Source organism: Delphinapterus leucas, chromosome 2 (genome assembly GCF_059928025.1).
Source record: "Delphinapterus leucas isolate spDelLeu-1000000601 "Yukka" chromosome 2, BTC_Dleu_Yukka2, whole genome shotgun sequence".
Lineage (NCBI taxonomy): Eukaryota > Metazoa > Chordata > Mammalia > Artiodactyla > Monodontidae > Delphinapterus > Delphinapterus leucas.
The window spans coordinates 96612544-96628476 of NC_143130.1; the positions used below are offsets into that span (position 1 = coordinate 96612544).

The following is a 15933-nucleotide window of genomic DNA, read 5'->3' on the forward strand; positions in this document are numbered from 1 at the left end:
AGCGAAAAGCTGAAAGCATTGCCTCTAAGATCAGGAACAAGACAAGATGACCACTCTCACCCCTTTTATTCAACATAATATTGGAAATCCTAATCAAAACAATCAGACAAGAAAAATAAATAAAAAGAATCCAAATTGGAAAGGAAGAAGTAAAACTGTCACTGTTTTCAGGTGACATACTATTGCCATATATAGAAAATTCTAAAGACGCCACCAAAAAACTATTAGAATAAATGGCTCCGTAAAGTTTCAGGATACAAAATTAAAACACAGAAATCTGTTGCATTTCTATACACTAACAACAAGCTATCAGGAAGAGAAACTAAGGAATCAATCTCATTTACAACTGTATCAAAAAGAAATAAAATACCTAGAAATATATCTAACTAAGGAGATAAAAGACTTGTACTCAGAAAACTATAAGACAGTGATGAAAAGAATTGAGACAACACCAACAGATGAAAAGATATACCATGCTCATAGACTGGAAGAATTAACATTGTTAAACTGACTGTACCACCCAAGGCAATCTACAGATTGAGTGCAATCCCTATCAAAATACCAGTAGCATTTTTCATAGAACCAGAAAAAATTACTCTAAATTTGTATGAAAACCCGAAAGACCCCACAGAGCCAAAACAATATTGAGAAACAAGAACAAACTGGAGGTACCAAGAGCACTGATTTCAAACTATACTACAAAGCTATAGTCATCAAAACAGTAAGGTACTTGCACAAAAGTAGACACAGATCAATGGAACAGAATAGAGCACCCAGAAGTGAACCCATACTTATATGGACATTTAATCTACAACACAGGAGGCAAGAACATACAATGGGGAAAAGACAGCCTTTTCAATAAATGGTGTTGAAAAAACCAGACAACTACATGCAAAAGAATCAAACTGGACTATTTTCTCACACAATATACAAAAATAAACTCAAAGTGGATTAAAGACTTAAAGGTAAGACCTGAAATCATAAAACTCCTAGAAGAAAACATAGGCAGTGTTAGCAATATTTTTTACCTCAGTCTTAGCAATATTTTTTTGGATATGTCTCCTGGGGCAAGGCAAACAAAAGCAGAAACAGAGACAAATTGGACTACATCAAACTAAAAAGCTTTTTGCACAGCTTTTGCACCATCAACAAATGAAAAGGCTGCCTACTGAATGAGGGAAGATATTCGCAAACATTTTAACAAATGGCTAATATCCAAAATATACAAAAATTCATTTAACTCAACATCAAAAAAAACAAGCAGGGCTTCCCTGGTGGCGCAGTGGTTGAGAGTCCGCCTGCCGATGCAGGGGACACGGGTTCATGCTCCGGTCCAGGAAGATCCCACATGCCGCGGAGCGGCTAGGCCCTGTGAGCCATGGCCGCTGAGCCTGCGCATCCGGAGCCTGTGCTCCGCAACGGGAGAGGCCACAACAGTGAGAGGCCCGCATAACGCAAAAAAAAACACAAACAAGCAATCCAGTCACAAAATGGACAGAGGACCTAAATAGACATCTCTCCAAAGAAGACAAACAAATGGGCAACAGGTACATGAAAAGATGCTCAACATCATTCATCAAGGAAATGCAAGTCAAATCCACAATGAGCTATCACCTCATACCTGGCAAAATGGATACTATCAGGGCTTCCTTGGTGGCGCAGTGGTTGAGAGTCCACCTGCTGATGCAGGGGACACGGGTTCGTGACCCGGTCCGGGAAGATCCCACATGCCGTGGAGCGGCTGGGCCCGTGAGCCATGGCCGCTGAGCCTGCGCATCCGGAGCCTGTGCTCCGCAACAGGAGATGCCACAACAGTGAGAGGCCCGCGTACCGCAAAAAAAGAAAAAGGATATTATCAAAAAGACAATAGATAACAAGTGCTGGAGAGAATGTGAAGAAAAGGAAACCCACAAGCACTGTTGGTGAGTATGTAAAATGGTGCAGCCGCTATGGAAAACAGTATGGAGGTTCCTCACGAATTTAAAGATAGAACTGCCATAGAAATTGCCAAGCAATTCCACTTCCGGGTATTTTTCCAAAGAAAACAAAAACACTAATTTAAAAAGACATATGCACCCCTATGTTCACAGCAGCATTATTCACAATGACCAAGATATGGAAGCAACCTAAGTGTCTATAAATAGGTAAATGGATAAAGAAGATAACAGATAGATGAATATTAGCCACAAAACAAGAATGAAATCTTGCCATTTGCAACAACATGGATGGACCTAGAGGATATTGTGCTAAGTAAAATAAGTCAGACTAAAAACACAAATACTGCATGATTTCACTTATATGTGGAATCTAAAAAACAAGTGAACAGGGCCTTCCCTGGTGGCGCAGTGGTTGAGAGTCTGCCTGCCGATGCAGGGGACATGGGCTCGTGCCCCGGTCCGGGAAGATCCCACATGCCGCAGAGTGGCTAGGCCCGTGAGCCATGGCCGATGAGCCTGCGCGTCCGGAGCCTGTGCTCCGCAACGGGAGAGGCCACAACAGTGAGAGGCCCACGTACTACAAAAAAAAAATTAAATTAAATTAAAAAAAAAAAAAGTGAACAAATGTAACAAAACAAAAAGAGTCACAGATCTAGAGAAGAAACAGATGGTTACCAGAGGAGGGGAGGGTGGGGGGGAATGAATGAAATAAGTGAGGGAAATTAAAAGAGGTACAAACTTCCAGTTACAAAATAAATGAGTCAGAGGGATGAAATGTACAGTACAGGAAATACAGCCAATAAGAATGTAATATCTTTGCATACTGACAGATGGTAACTAGATTTATAATGATAATCACTTTGTAATGTATAGAAATATCAAATCACCCTATGCCATGCGCCAGAACGAACATATTGTTGATGTCTATTATACTTCAAAACAAACTCAGAAAGAAATCAGATTTGTGGTTACTGGAGGCAGGGAAATGGGAAATTGGATGATGGTGGTAAAAAGGTATAAACTTCCAGTTAGAAAATAAATAAGCACTAGACTTACAATGTACAACATGATTAATAATTAACACTGCTGTATGTTATACATTAAAGTAACTCTGAGAGTAAATCCTAAGAGTTCTCATCACAACGCCTGCCTCAAAATAATCTCAGCTCCCAAATCAAGCTTGCATATAGAAGACAAAGTTTGCATATAGCTAAATACCACTTTCAGATATGATGATAATGCTGTTTCTTGGAGCATGCATATCAAGTTGTTTTTTTCCCTTCGGTAACAAAGATACTGATGCACTCATAAATCTGAACCATTTTCTTGACTCATTAAGATCAGAAGTTTATAATACCACATGTAACACCAAAAGCCACTGTCTATAACAAAGAAATACACATGACTCTTTCAGCTAACAAACTCCTCACCCTGGCCTCCAAAGTAATTTTAAAAGTAAATCCTCCATCATCCAAGGATAGATTAAACTGCTTTTGGATAATGAGGGTAAAAATACTGGTGTTGCCAAAAAATTCCTAGAAGAGAACACAGGCAAAACATTCTCTGACATAAATCATACCAATGTTTTCTTAGGTCAGTCTCCCAAGGCAATAGAAATGAAAGCAAAAATAAACAAATGGGACATAATCAAACTTAAAAGCTTTTGTACAGCAAAGGAAACTATAAACAAAACAAAGAGACAACCTATGGACTGGGAGAAAATATTTGCAAATGATGTGACCAACAAGGACTTAATTTCCAAAATATACAAACAGCTCACACAACTCAATAACAAAAACAAACAACCCAATTGAAAGAAGGACAAAAGACCGAAATAGAACTTTCTCCGAAGAAAATATACAGATGGCCAACAGGGCCATGAAAAGATGCTCAACACCACTAATTATTAGAGAAATGCAAATCAAAACCACAATGAGGTATCACCTCACACCAGTCAGAAAGGCCATCATTAAAAATCTACAGGGTTTCCCTGGTGGCGCAGTGGTTGAGAGTCCGCCTGCCGATGCAGGGGACACGGGTTCGTGCCCCGGTCCGGGAAGATCCCACATGCCGCGGAGCAGCTGGGCCTGTGAGCCATGGCTGCTGAGCCTGCGCATCTGGAGCCTGTGCTCCGCAACAGGAGAGGCCACAGCAGTGAGAGGCCCACGTACCGCCAAAAAAAAAAAAGAAAAGTCTACAAATGACAAATGCTGGAGAGGGCGTGGAGAAAAGGGAACCCTCCTACACTGTTAGTGGGAACGTAAATTAGTGCAGCCACTATGGAAAACAGTATGGAGGTTCCTCAATAAACTAAAAATAGAATTGTCATAGGATCCAGCAATCCCACTCCTGGGCATCTATCTGGACAAAACTATAATTCAAAAAGATACATGCACCCCATGCTCACAGCAGCACTATTCACAACAGCCAAGACATGGAAACAACCTAAATGTCCATCAACGGATGACTGGATAAAGAAAATGTGGTACATATAATATATAATGGAATACTACTCAGCCATAAGAAAAGGAATGAAATAATGCCATTTGCAGCAACATGGATGTAACCAGAGATTATCATACTAAGTGAAGTAAGTCAGAAAGAGAAAGACAAACACCATATGATATCACATATGTGGAATCTAAAATATAACACAAGTGAACTTACCCACAAAACAGAAACAGATTCACAGACATAGAAAACAGACTTGTGGTTGCCAAGGGGAAAAGAAGAAGGGGAGGGATGGATTGGGAGTTTGGGAGTAGCACATGCAACTATTATGTACAGAATGGATAAACAACAAGGTCCCACAGGATAGCAGTGTATATTCAATGTCCTGTGATAAACCATAATGGAAAAGAATATGAAAAAGAACGTACATATATGTCTAACTGAATTGCATTGCTGTACAATAAAAATTAAACACTAAATCAACTATCCTTCAATAAAATCAATTCAAAAAAATACTGGTGTTGAAGTGTTTCAATTTTTTAAAATTGTACTGGGTAATCAAGATGATTACACACTGGGTGGCATCCTCTAGTTGCAAATGCCAAAAAAAAAAAAAAAAAAAAAAAGCCACACTGAAAAGCATAAACTGAAAACCACTTTCCCCCTTGACAGAATAAAAGAAAAACCTGTTCACTGCTTGAGTAACATACACTCCACCTGTCAACTACCCTTAGAAAATAGCAAAGCACTAACTTGCCCATAAACAAGTCAGGGAACTCATCAACATGGGGATTCCAAACTCAAAGAATAGTAGCTGTTAATGGGATATGAATTAAGTGAGAAAAGGAAGGTAAAAGAAAAGTACTGGGCTGGGATATACTTCTGCCGAACTTGGGTTTTAACATTCAAATAAGGCAAGTTTCCAGCTGCACATGTACGGAGTTTAGAAATAGCCACTATGTTCTAACAAGTGAAAAGTTAAAGGGACTGAAAAATCAACAACTCTTTTGAATCCATAAGAGATGGTGAGGGGACTCCCTCGTGGTCCAGTGGTTAAAAATCCACCTTCCAATGCAGGGGACGCGGGTTCCATCCCTGGTCAGGGAACTAAGATCCCACATGCTGCAGGGAAACTAAGCCTGTGCACCACAACAAAGAGTCCACATGTCGCAACTAAGAACCGACGCAGCCAAATAAATAAATATTTTTTGAAAAGAAACAAGCCAGGTTTCACACAGGCTTCTCTATTTAAAAAAAAAAAGAGAGAAAGAGACAATGAGAGTACAGTGCAAACTGCTGAAAACAGTCAGGTGGATACAGGGGATCATGGTTGGAGCAGTAACTGACAATGGAAACCACCTTGGGAACCAGTGCCAGGGTAGAAAAACCTGAACTGTAACTGGAGTTGCTGGAGGCTCAATGTAGACAAGCCTGAGTTTAAAACTCCAGGGGTACCCACTTATAGGGGTGCTCCCACATTTCTGTAAGTTTTCCACCAGGAGCTAGACTAGGTTCTCACAGTAAATATTTCCTCGTGAGAAAAATCCTGGGCCGGGGGGGTCAGTCTCTGTTACTTGTAACAAAAAAGCCTAACCTCTGGAAAAATTAGTTAACCAGAGTCTAACTTGGTGGGTTTTATCAGAGCCTAACTGACCTGGGGAAAGGAAATATCTAACTCCAGCCTACTCTAGCCAATCCTGTCCAACTTAAGGGGGCAAGAAAGAATATGAGAAGTACTTGTGAAGTTCACAGTCCAGAGGCACAGACTCATTAAAAACTGAGACCTAACCATAGGACTAAAGAACACTTCCCTGTCCCTCACATCCATGCCTTACCATAACATTACTAAAGGCCTATTTACAGCACTTCCTTTTACCTAACACATCACGTCCAACTATCAAGAAAACATTACAAAGCATACTAAAAGGCAAAAAAACACAATTTGAAGACAGAGCAATCATCACAATTATCATACTGGGATGCTGAAATTACCAGACTGGGAATTTATAACTATGATTAACATACTAAGGATTCTAATAAATAAAGAAATAACAAGCAAGAACAGATGTGCAATGTAAGCAGAGAAATGAAAATCCTAAGAAAAACAAAAAGATGCTAAAGATCAAAAACATGGTAAAAGAAATGAAGAATGCCTTTGATAGGCTTATTAGTAGACTAGACACGGCTGAGGAAACAATCTCTGAGCTTGAAGATATAGCAACAGAAATCTCCAAAACTGAAAAGGAAAGAAAACAAAGGCTGAAAAGAACAGAATATCCAAGGACTGTGGGACAACTACAAAAGATGCAAGGGCTTCCCTGGTGGTGCAGTGGTTGAGAGTCCAACTGCCGATGCAGGGGACAGAGGTTCGTGCCCCGGTCCGGGAAGATCCCACATGCCGAGGAGTGGCTGGGCCCATGAGCCATGGCCGCTGAGCCTGCGCGTCCAGAGCCTACGCTCCGCAACGGGAGAGGCCACAACAGTGAGAGGCCCACGTACCGCAAAAACAAACAAACAAAAAAAAGATGCAACATATGCATAATGTGAGCATCAGAAGGAGAGAGGAACAGAAGAAATATTTAAAACAATGATGACTGAGATTTCCCCAAATTAACGTCAGACATCAAACCACAGAACCAGAAGCTCACAGAACACCAAGAAGGATAACTACCAAAAGACTATATGTAGTGATGCCATTTTTAAACTACAGAAAATCAAAGATAAAGAAAATATACTAAAAGAAGCCAGAGGAAAAAGACACCTTACCTACAGAGGAACAAAGATAAGAATTCTATCCAACTTCTCAGAAACCACAGAATCAAAAAGAGTGAAATATTATAAGTATTCAGAGAGTAAAACACCAACCTAGAATTCTGTACCCTGCAAAATTAAAGGAGAAATAAAGACTTTCACAAACAAAAATTAACAGAATTTGTTGCCAGTTGATCTGACTTGCAAGAAATATTAAAAGAAGTCCTTCAGACAAATGTAAAATATCACAGGTCAAACTCAGATCTCCATAAAGAAAAAGGAAGAAATAAGTGAATGCAAAATAAAAACTTTGTTTTGTTGTTGTTCTTAGTTGATCTAACAGGTAAAAATTTGTTCAAAATAGGGCTTCCCTGGTGGCGCAGAGGTTGAGAGTCCGCCTGCCGGTGCAGGGGACGCGGGTTCATGCCCCGGTCAGGGAAGATCCCACATGCCGCGCAGCGGATGGGCCCGTGCTCCATGGCCGCTGAGCCTGCGCATCCAGAGCCTGTGCTCTGCAGTGGGAGAGGCCACGGCAGTGAGAGGCCCACATACCACACACACACACACACACAAAAAAAGAATGTAAAAATTTGTTCAAGCTAATAATAGCAACAATGCGTTTGATTACTTACGTATATATCACATATATATACTTATACATAAGTGAAATGAATGATGGCAGTGATACAAAGAACAGGAGAGAGGATTTACAAACTACCTGTGAAGCAATATAGTGTTATCTGAAAATGGACTTGGGTTAAGTTGTAAATGTATATTCAAACCATAGAGTAACCACTGAAGAGAGTTAAAGTATAACTGATATGCTAAGAGAAAGAAAACCAGATCATATAAAATGCTCAACTAAAACCACAAAAGGCAAATAAAGAGTGGAAAACAAAAATAGAAACAAAGAACAAGGACAAAAGAAAAGCTGTAACAAATATGGTAAATATTAATCCAACTATTTCAATAATCACTTTGAATGTCAACAGTCTAAATGCACCAGTCAGAATGAATCAAAAAACAAGACCCAGGGCTTCCCTGGTGGCGCAGTGGTTGAGGGTCCGCCTGACGATGCAGGGGACACGGGTTCGTGCCCCAGTCCGGGAAGATCCCACATGCCGCGGAGCGGCTGGGCCCGTGAGCCATGGCCACTGAGCCTGCGCGTCCGGAGCCTGTGCTCCGCAACAGGGGAGGCCACAGCAGTGAGAGGCCTGCGTACCGCAAAAAACAAACAAACAAACAAAAAAAAAAACACAAGACCCAGGGCTTCCCTGGTGGCACAGTGGTTAAGAAGCCACCTGCCAATGCAGGGGACATGGGTTCAACCCCTGGTCCGGAAAGATCCCACATGCTGCGGAGCAACTAAGCCCGTGTGCCACAACTACTGAGCCTGCGCTCTAGAGCCCACAAGCCACAACTACTGAGCCCGTGTGCCACAACTACTGAAGCCCAAGCACCTAGACCCGTGCTCTGCAAAGAGAAGCCACTGCAATGAGAAGCCCGCGCACTGCAACAAGAGCAGCCCCCGGTTGCTGTAACTAGAGAAAGCCTGCGCACAGCAAAGAAGACCCAACACAGCCAAAAATAAATAAAATAAATTAATTTTTTAAAAAAAGACCCAATTACATATTGGGTCTGTAAAATCCACTTTAAATATAAAGACACATAAAAATTAAAAGTAAATGGATAGAGAAAAATATATCATGCTAACACTAATCAAAAGAAAGCAGGAGTAGCTATTTTAATTTCAGACAGAATAGACTTAAAAGTAATGAAAGTTATCAGGGATAATGAAGGACGTTACATAATGATAAAGGGTCAATCCTCCAAGAAGACATAACAATCCTTAACATATATGTGCCCCAAAACAGAGTATCAACCTACATGAAGCAAAAACTAAAAGAAATGGCAAGGAGAAACAGATGAATCTACTATTAGAGACTGAAACACATCAGAAATGGACAGATCCAGCAGGCAGAAAGTCAGTAAGGACATAATGGAATTCAGTTAAGCCATCAATTAACTAGATCTAATTGACATGTATAGATTACTTCAACAACAGCAGAATACACATTCTTCTCAAGTTAACATGGAACATTCACCAAGCTAAACCACATTCTGGACCATAAAACACATCTTAAAAAACTTAAAAGACTATAATGGAATTAAACTAGAAATCACTGACAGAAAAATAACAAAAATCCCGAAGTAACTGATTAAACAACACACTTCTAAATAACACATGGGTCAAGGAAAAAATCTCGAGAGAAATTTTTAAATATTCTGAACTAAGTGAAAATATAAACACAACTTATCAAAATTTGTGGGACACAGAGAAAGCGGTGCTTACAAAGAAACATAGCACTGAATGCATATATTAGAAAAGAAAGAAGATCTAAAATCAGTAATCTAAGTTTCCACCTTAGGAAATTAGAAAAAAAGGAGCAAATTAAATCCAGAGTGAGCAGCAGAAAAGAAATAAGAATCAGGGCAGAAATCAATGAAACTGAAAACAGAAAAATCAGTAGATAAAAATCAATAAAACCGAAAGCTGATTTTTTTAACTTTTGATTTTTTTTATTGATCTTTTCAGAGATCAATAAAAAAAAAGTCAATAAGCCTCTAGCCAGGCTAAGGAAAAAAGAGAGAAGACACAAATTACTATTATCAGAAATAAAAAGAAGGGGGACTTCCCTGGTGACACAGCGGTTAAAAATCCACCTTCCAATGCAGGGGACGTGGGTTCAATCCCTAGTCAGGGAACTGGATCCCACATGCACAGCACAACTAAGAGTTTGCATGCCACAACTAAGGAGACCACCAGCCGCAACTAAGACCCAGTGCAACCAAAATAAATAATAAATTAAATTTAAAAAAAGAAAAAGAGGGACACCACTACAGATCCCATGGACATCAAAAGGATAATAAGGGAATATATGAACAATTTTATGCCAACAAATGATACCCTAGATGAAATGAGCCAATTCCTTGAAAAACACAATCTTCCAAAGCTCACACAAGAGACAATCAAAATAGGCCTATATTTATTTAAGAAGTTGAATCAATAAGGTTCCAAAACAGAAAGCACCAGGCCCAGATGGGTTCACTGGTAAAATTTCCCAAACATATGAGAAAGAAATGATACCAATTCTCTACAATCTCTTTCAGAAGACGGAGTAGTGGCAATGCTTCCTGACTCCTTCTATGAAGCCAGCATAACACCAATCCCAAAACCAGACAAAGACATTCATTACAAGACAACTACAGACCATTATTCCTCAAGAACATAAATGCAAAAATCCTCAAAATAAGAGCAAATCAAATAAAACATATAAAAAGAATTACACACCATGACCATGCGGGATTCATCCCAGGTATACGAGGCTGGTTCATTCAAAAATCAGTTAACATAATCTATCACATCAATAAACCAGAAAAGAAAAAAGTCACATGATATCAACAGATTCAGAAAAAAAGCATTTGACAATATGCAACACCCATCCATGATAAAAACTCTCAGTAAATTAGCAATAGAAGGAAACTTCCTCAACTTAATCAAGAATATCTACAAAGGGAACTAAGATCCCACATGTGGCAAGGCACAGCCAAAAAAAAGAATATCTACAAAAAACCTAAAACAAACATCATACTTAATGGTGAGAAACTAGAAACTTTCCCACTAAGATCAGAAACAAGGCAAGGATGTCACCTCTCATCACTCCTTTTCAGCATCATACTGGAAGTCCTAGTGAATGCAATAGGACAAGAAAAGCAAATAAAGGAATACAGATTTGAGAGAAAGAAAGCTGTCTTGTTTATGAATGACATGATCATCTAGGTAGAAAATCCAAAAGAATCTCCAAAAAACTTCTGGAACTAATAAGTGATTATAGCAAAGTTGCAGAATACAAGGATAAAGTACCAAAGTCAGTTGCTTCCCTATATATCAACAGAGAACAAGTGGAATTTGAAGTTAAAAAAACAATACCATTTACATTATCACCCCCAAATAGTGAAATACTGAGGTATAAATCTAATATGTGCAAGATCAATATGGGGAAAATGACAGTACTCTGATGAAAAAAATTAAAGAACTAAATAAATGGAGAGATAGTCAGTGTTCATGAATAGGAAGAGTCAATATAGTTAAGATGTCAGTTCCTCCCAACTTGATCTATAGATTCAATGCAACCAAAATCAAAATCCCAGCAAGTCATTTTATGGAACTTATTCTCAAGTCTACATAGAGAAGAAAAAGACCCAGAATAGCCAATACAATATTGAAGGAGAACAAAGTTGGAGGGCTAACACTACCCAGGTTCAAGACTTACTTAAAAAGCTACAGTAATCAAATCAGTGTAGTACTGGTGAAAAAACAAATAGGTCAATGGAACAGACTAGAGAGCCCACAAATAGACTCACATAAATAGAGTCAACTGATCTTTGACAAAGGAGCAAGGACAGTACAATGGAGCAAAGAGAGTCTTCTCAACAAATGGTGCTGGAACAGCAGGGACATCCACATGCAAAGAAATCAATCTAGACGCAGACCTTCCAACTTTCACATAAATTAATACAAAATGGATCATAAACCAAAATATAAAACACAGAACTATAAGGATCCTAAAAGATAACCTAAGAGAAAACCTGCATGACCTTAAATATGGCAATGACTTTTTAGATATGAAATCAAAGGCATGATCCATGAAGGAAATCACTGATAGGCTGAACTTCATTAAAATAATAAACTGCTTTGTGAAAGACAACAAGAGAATGAGAAGACCACAGACTAGGAGAAAATATTTGCAAAAGAACTGGGACTTCCCTGGTGGTCCTTAAGAATCCACCTTCCAATGCAGGGGACGCACGTTCGATCCCTGGTCAGGGAACTAAGATGCCACATGCCACGGGGCAACTAAGCCTGCACACTGCAACTACTGAGCCCACGCACTCTGCAGCCCGTGCGCCACAAGTAGAGAGAAGCCCGCGTGCCGCAACGATCTCGCATGCCACAACTAAGACCCAAGGCAGCCCCCCCTCAAAAAACACACCAAAATATATAAGGAACTCTTAAGAAAACAGTAAAACAATCTGATTAGAAAATGGGCCAAAGACCTTAAAAGACACCAAAGATGACATACAGATGGCAAATAAGCATACGAAAAAATGCACCACATCGTGTCATCAGGGAAAGGCAAATTTAAACAAGATACTACTACTACACACCTATTAGAAAGGCCAAAATCCAGAAAACTGACACCACCAAGTGCTGACAAGGATGCAGAGCAACAAGAACTCTCATTTCTGCAAAATGGTACAGCCACTTTGGAAGAGTTTGGCAGTTTCTTATAAATCTAACACTACTGTTACCGTATGATCTAGCGACCACACTCTTTGGTATATACCCAAGTGAACTGAAGGCTTGGACATGGATGTTCGTGGCAGCTTTTTTCATAATTGCCAAAACTGGGAAGCACCCAAGATGTCCTTCAGGAGGTGAATGAATAAATGAACTGGTACAACCAAACAAGGAAATACTATTCAGCACTGAAAAAAAATGTGGTATCAAGCCATGAATAGACATGAAGGAACCTTATATACATATTACTAAGTGAAAGAAGCCAATTTGAGAAGGCTACATACTGTATAATTCCAACTATATGAAATTCTGGACAAGGCAAAGCAGTGAGATAATAAAAAGGTAAAAGGTTGCCAGATGGGAAGGGGAATTAACAGGTGGAGAATAGAGGATTTCTAGGGCAATGAAAATACTCTGTATGATACAATGAGGGTGGATACATGTCATTACATATTTGTCCAAACCCACAGAATGTATATCACCAACAATGAACCCTTATGTAATCTACGGACTTTGGGTGATTATGATGCATCAATATAGGTTCATCAATTGACACAAATGTACCACTTTTTGGTACATGTTGCTAATGGGAATGGCTATGCATGTGTGGAGGCAGGGGCTGTATGGGAAATCTCTGTACTTTCCTCTCAATTTTGCTGCAAACCTAAAATTGCTCTAAAAACATAAAGACTTTGATAAAAATAAATAAATAACACAAGTTCAAATTTAAAAAGCACAAGAGTATATCATGCTATTTTAACATGTAATAATCTTCAGCTTATTTCTTACTCAGGCAATTTATGGATTAGGATGTCCACAGGGCACAAAATTCTTATGTACTACATATAAACAACTTTACTTTAAATCTCTTCTGTGCCTCACTGGGTAAATTCTGTTTCAGTTATGATTTGGGGGTCATTCTTTTCCCTTCCCCAATCAATCAAGAGTTGTCTATACATACTGTACATCAACTATATTTCAATATTTTAAAAAATTCATCTATATATATTAACAAGGAACAGCCACACATGATTAACGAAAGTCTAAACCTACAATCTAAATCTAAGGCCCCCATTCTGATAAGTCATCTAATTTGCCTACAATTCTGGATTGTGAACCCAATCCATATTCATTACAGAAAAATGAACTGTCACTTGACAGAATGTAAAAGCAACTGTGGTACATTTTATAGCAGCTTGCATTTATCAATGTCTAAAGTCAGCAATCCACACAATCAGTATTTTAAATTCAAACCTTCCTTTTATCTCTAAGAACAGAAAATCTGTTACCTACCTTTCAGAAACCTCTTGCTTCAACTGAGGAACTTCACCAAGTGCTGAATCAATATCCATGAAACCTAGAAAGTCTCGTTTTACATTAAGGGAAGGCTTCTCCAAACCCTTGCATGATGCTTCATGACCCCTCAATAAAGGATCCGAATCAGTTAGCTGTATCTCTGACCCCTCACCTTCTGTAAGACGGACCCGTTGACCAGGAGAACTGGGAACACTATTCCCTTCCTGGTCAGAGCTGTTCTTTTGCTTTCCATCTCTCTGGGGCTTACTATTCAGCCCATCATCCCGGAAGCCTTTAGCAAATGGATTGTAATCTATTTTCAACTGGGTAATCTGAATGTTTTGATAAGCTGTTACTGCAAAGAATTCAGTCTGTGGGAAGGTAAAAGTGTGGACACCAGGGCCATTTAACTGTATCACTTCGGTAGCCTTCTCTGCAGGCACCAAATGAAGCCTCGGCAGGTAGCGATGCATAGAGTGCAAGATAATATGCCCTTCTTGGTCCAGTGTATTGTTGGTAAGTTTGAGTTTATAGAAAGATACTGGTTGATGCATCCAATAATGACCTGTGGAAGGAGATTCTGGATGAATAAAAACCCTCCCCAAAACATGGGGTTCAGCCTTCCCACTGGGCTCCCACCAGCGACCATTCCATTTATAACGATGGTTATCCACAGGAGATATATCCATGACGAGGATATATTTCATATTTGAATCTAAACCTGTTATCCAATAACGACAGTAAGGAAACATGCGTCTTCCCTGCTTGGTCAGGATCATCTCTGTGCTTCGATGATAGAATTCGTTCCACATACTATTGTTATCCAAGGTGACAGTGATTCCTCCTACAGTACAATCAGCTGGAAGGCAAATCTTTCCCTTAGATTTTCCTGGTGATGAAACACTGCTAGCCAAAGCGCAGGCATCCCGATTAGTAACCAAAATTCCTTGATCAGTTTTGCCATTCCCTGGCTGTTTTAGGATGACAAAGAAGGTAGGTGCTGCTCCTGCCACTGTCCCACCATCTTGATTAGCCAATATAATCTGCTGTTTCTCCTCCATGATTCCAGTGGGAAAATCAGTAGTAAGATAACTATAGTTACCACATAACCACAATGGCCTTCCCAGCCTAAAAAACAAGCAAAAAAACACTTTAATCAAGTGAACATTTATTTTGTTAACAAAAATACAAGAATGATTACAGTACCCCCAAAATATATTCCTAAATTCTTCTAAGGCTTTGCTTCTACCTTTCTCTCAATCACTGTAAAGATACTGATTCTGGAGTATTTGATTATCTCTTTAAAGTTCGTTTTAATCTAATTAGTTAAATTATTCATATCCCAATCTCCAATAATTCACTATACATACTACAATCTCAAATAAAAACAAAAAGTGTACATTCATTTTAGAAAAACTACATGAAAGTATAAAAGTATATAGACTTGGAACTTCCCTGGTGGCACAATGGTTAAGAATCTGCCTGCCAATGCAAGGGAAGATCCCTGGTGGGGGAAGATCCCACTTCCACGGAGCAACTAAGCCCATGTGCCACAACTACTGAGCCCAAGCACCACAACTACTGAGCCCAAGCGCCACAACTACTGAGCCCAAGCACCACAACTACTGAAGCCCTTGTGCTCTAAGGGCCCGCATGCTGCAACTACAGGGCCTGCATGCCACAACTACTGAGCCCGCATGCTGCAACTACTGAAGCCCGCACACCTAGAGCCCATGCTCTGCAACGAGAGAAGCCACCGCAATGAGAAGCCCGCGCACCGAAACGAAGAGTAGCCCCTGCTCGCCACAACTAGAGAAAGCCTGCGTGCAGCAACGAAGACCCAACGCAGCCAAAAAAATTAATTTAAAAATAAAAGCCTTAGTTTTTAGAAAAGAAAAATATACAGACTTTAAAGAGATCAAATTGGAAAGTTACTTTCATTTTAAAAGGATCCTGATACTTAATGAATTAATTTGCCAGAGGATTCCATTACACAGCAAGTTCTCCTGAGATGAGTAAAAATTAACAAATTTACATGTTATCTTTGTATAAGATCAACACTTATTATGGTAATGGCATGAGTTCATACATAAGTAAAATGCTATTTACCTTGTTAGTACATACATTTAAAGAAAC

General features: G+C 39.4%; 1 protein-coding gene across 15 annotated transcripts in view; it reads right to left on the reverse strand.

The window, feature by feature from the left end:
- Positions 1-15933, reverse strand: part of MGA (MAX dimerization protein MGA) — a 155675-nt gene that overhangs the window by 75342 nt on the left and 64400 nt on the right. For all 15 annotated transcript variants that reach the window (XM_022587399.2, XM_089905020.1, XM_089904997.1 and 12 more), the window contains exon 2: positions 13795-14925. In XM_022587399.2, the coding sequence (XP_022443107.2) occupies positions 13795-14858 (1064 nt within the window). In that variant the 5' untranslated portion in view covers positions 14859-14925. The remainder of the gene's footprint in view (positions 1-13794; positions 14926-15933) is intronic.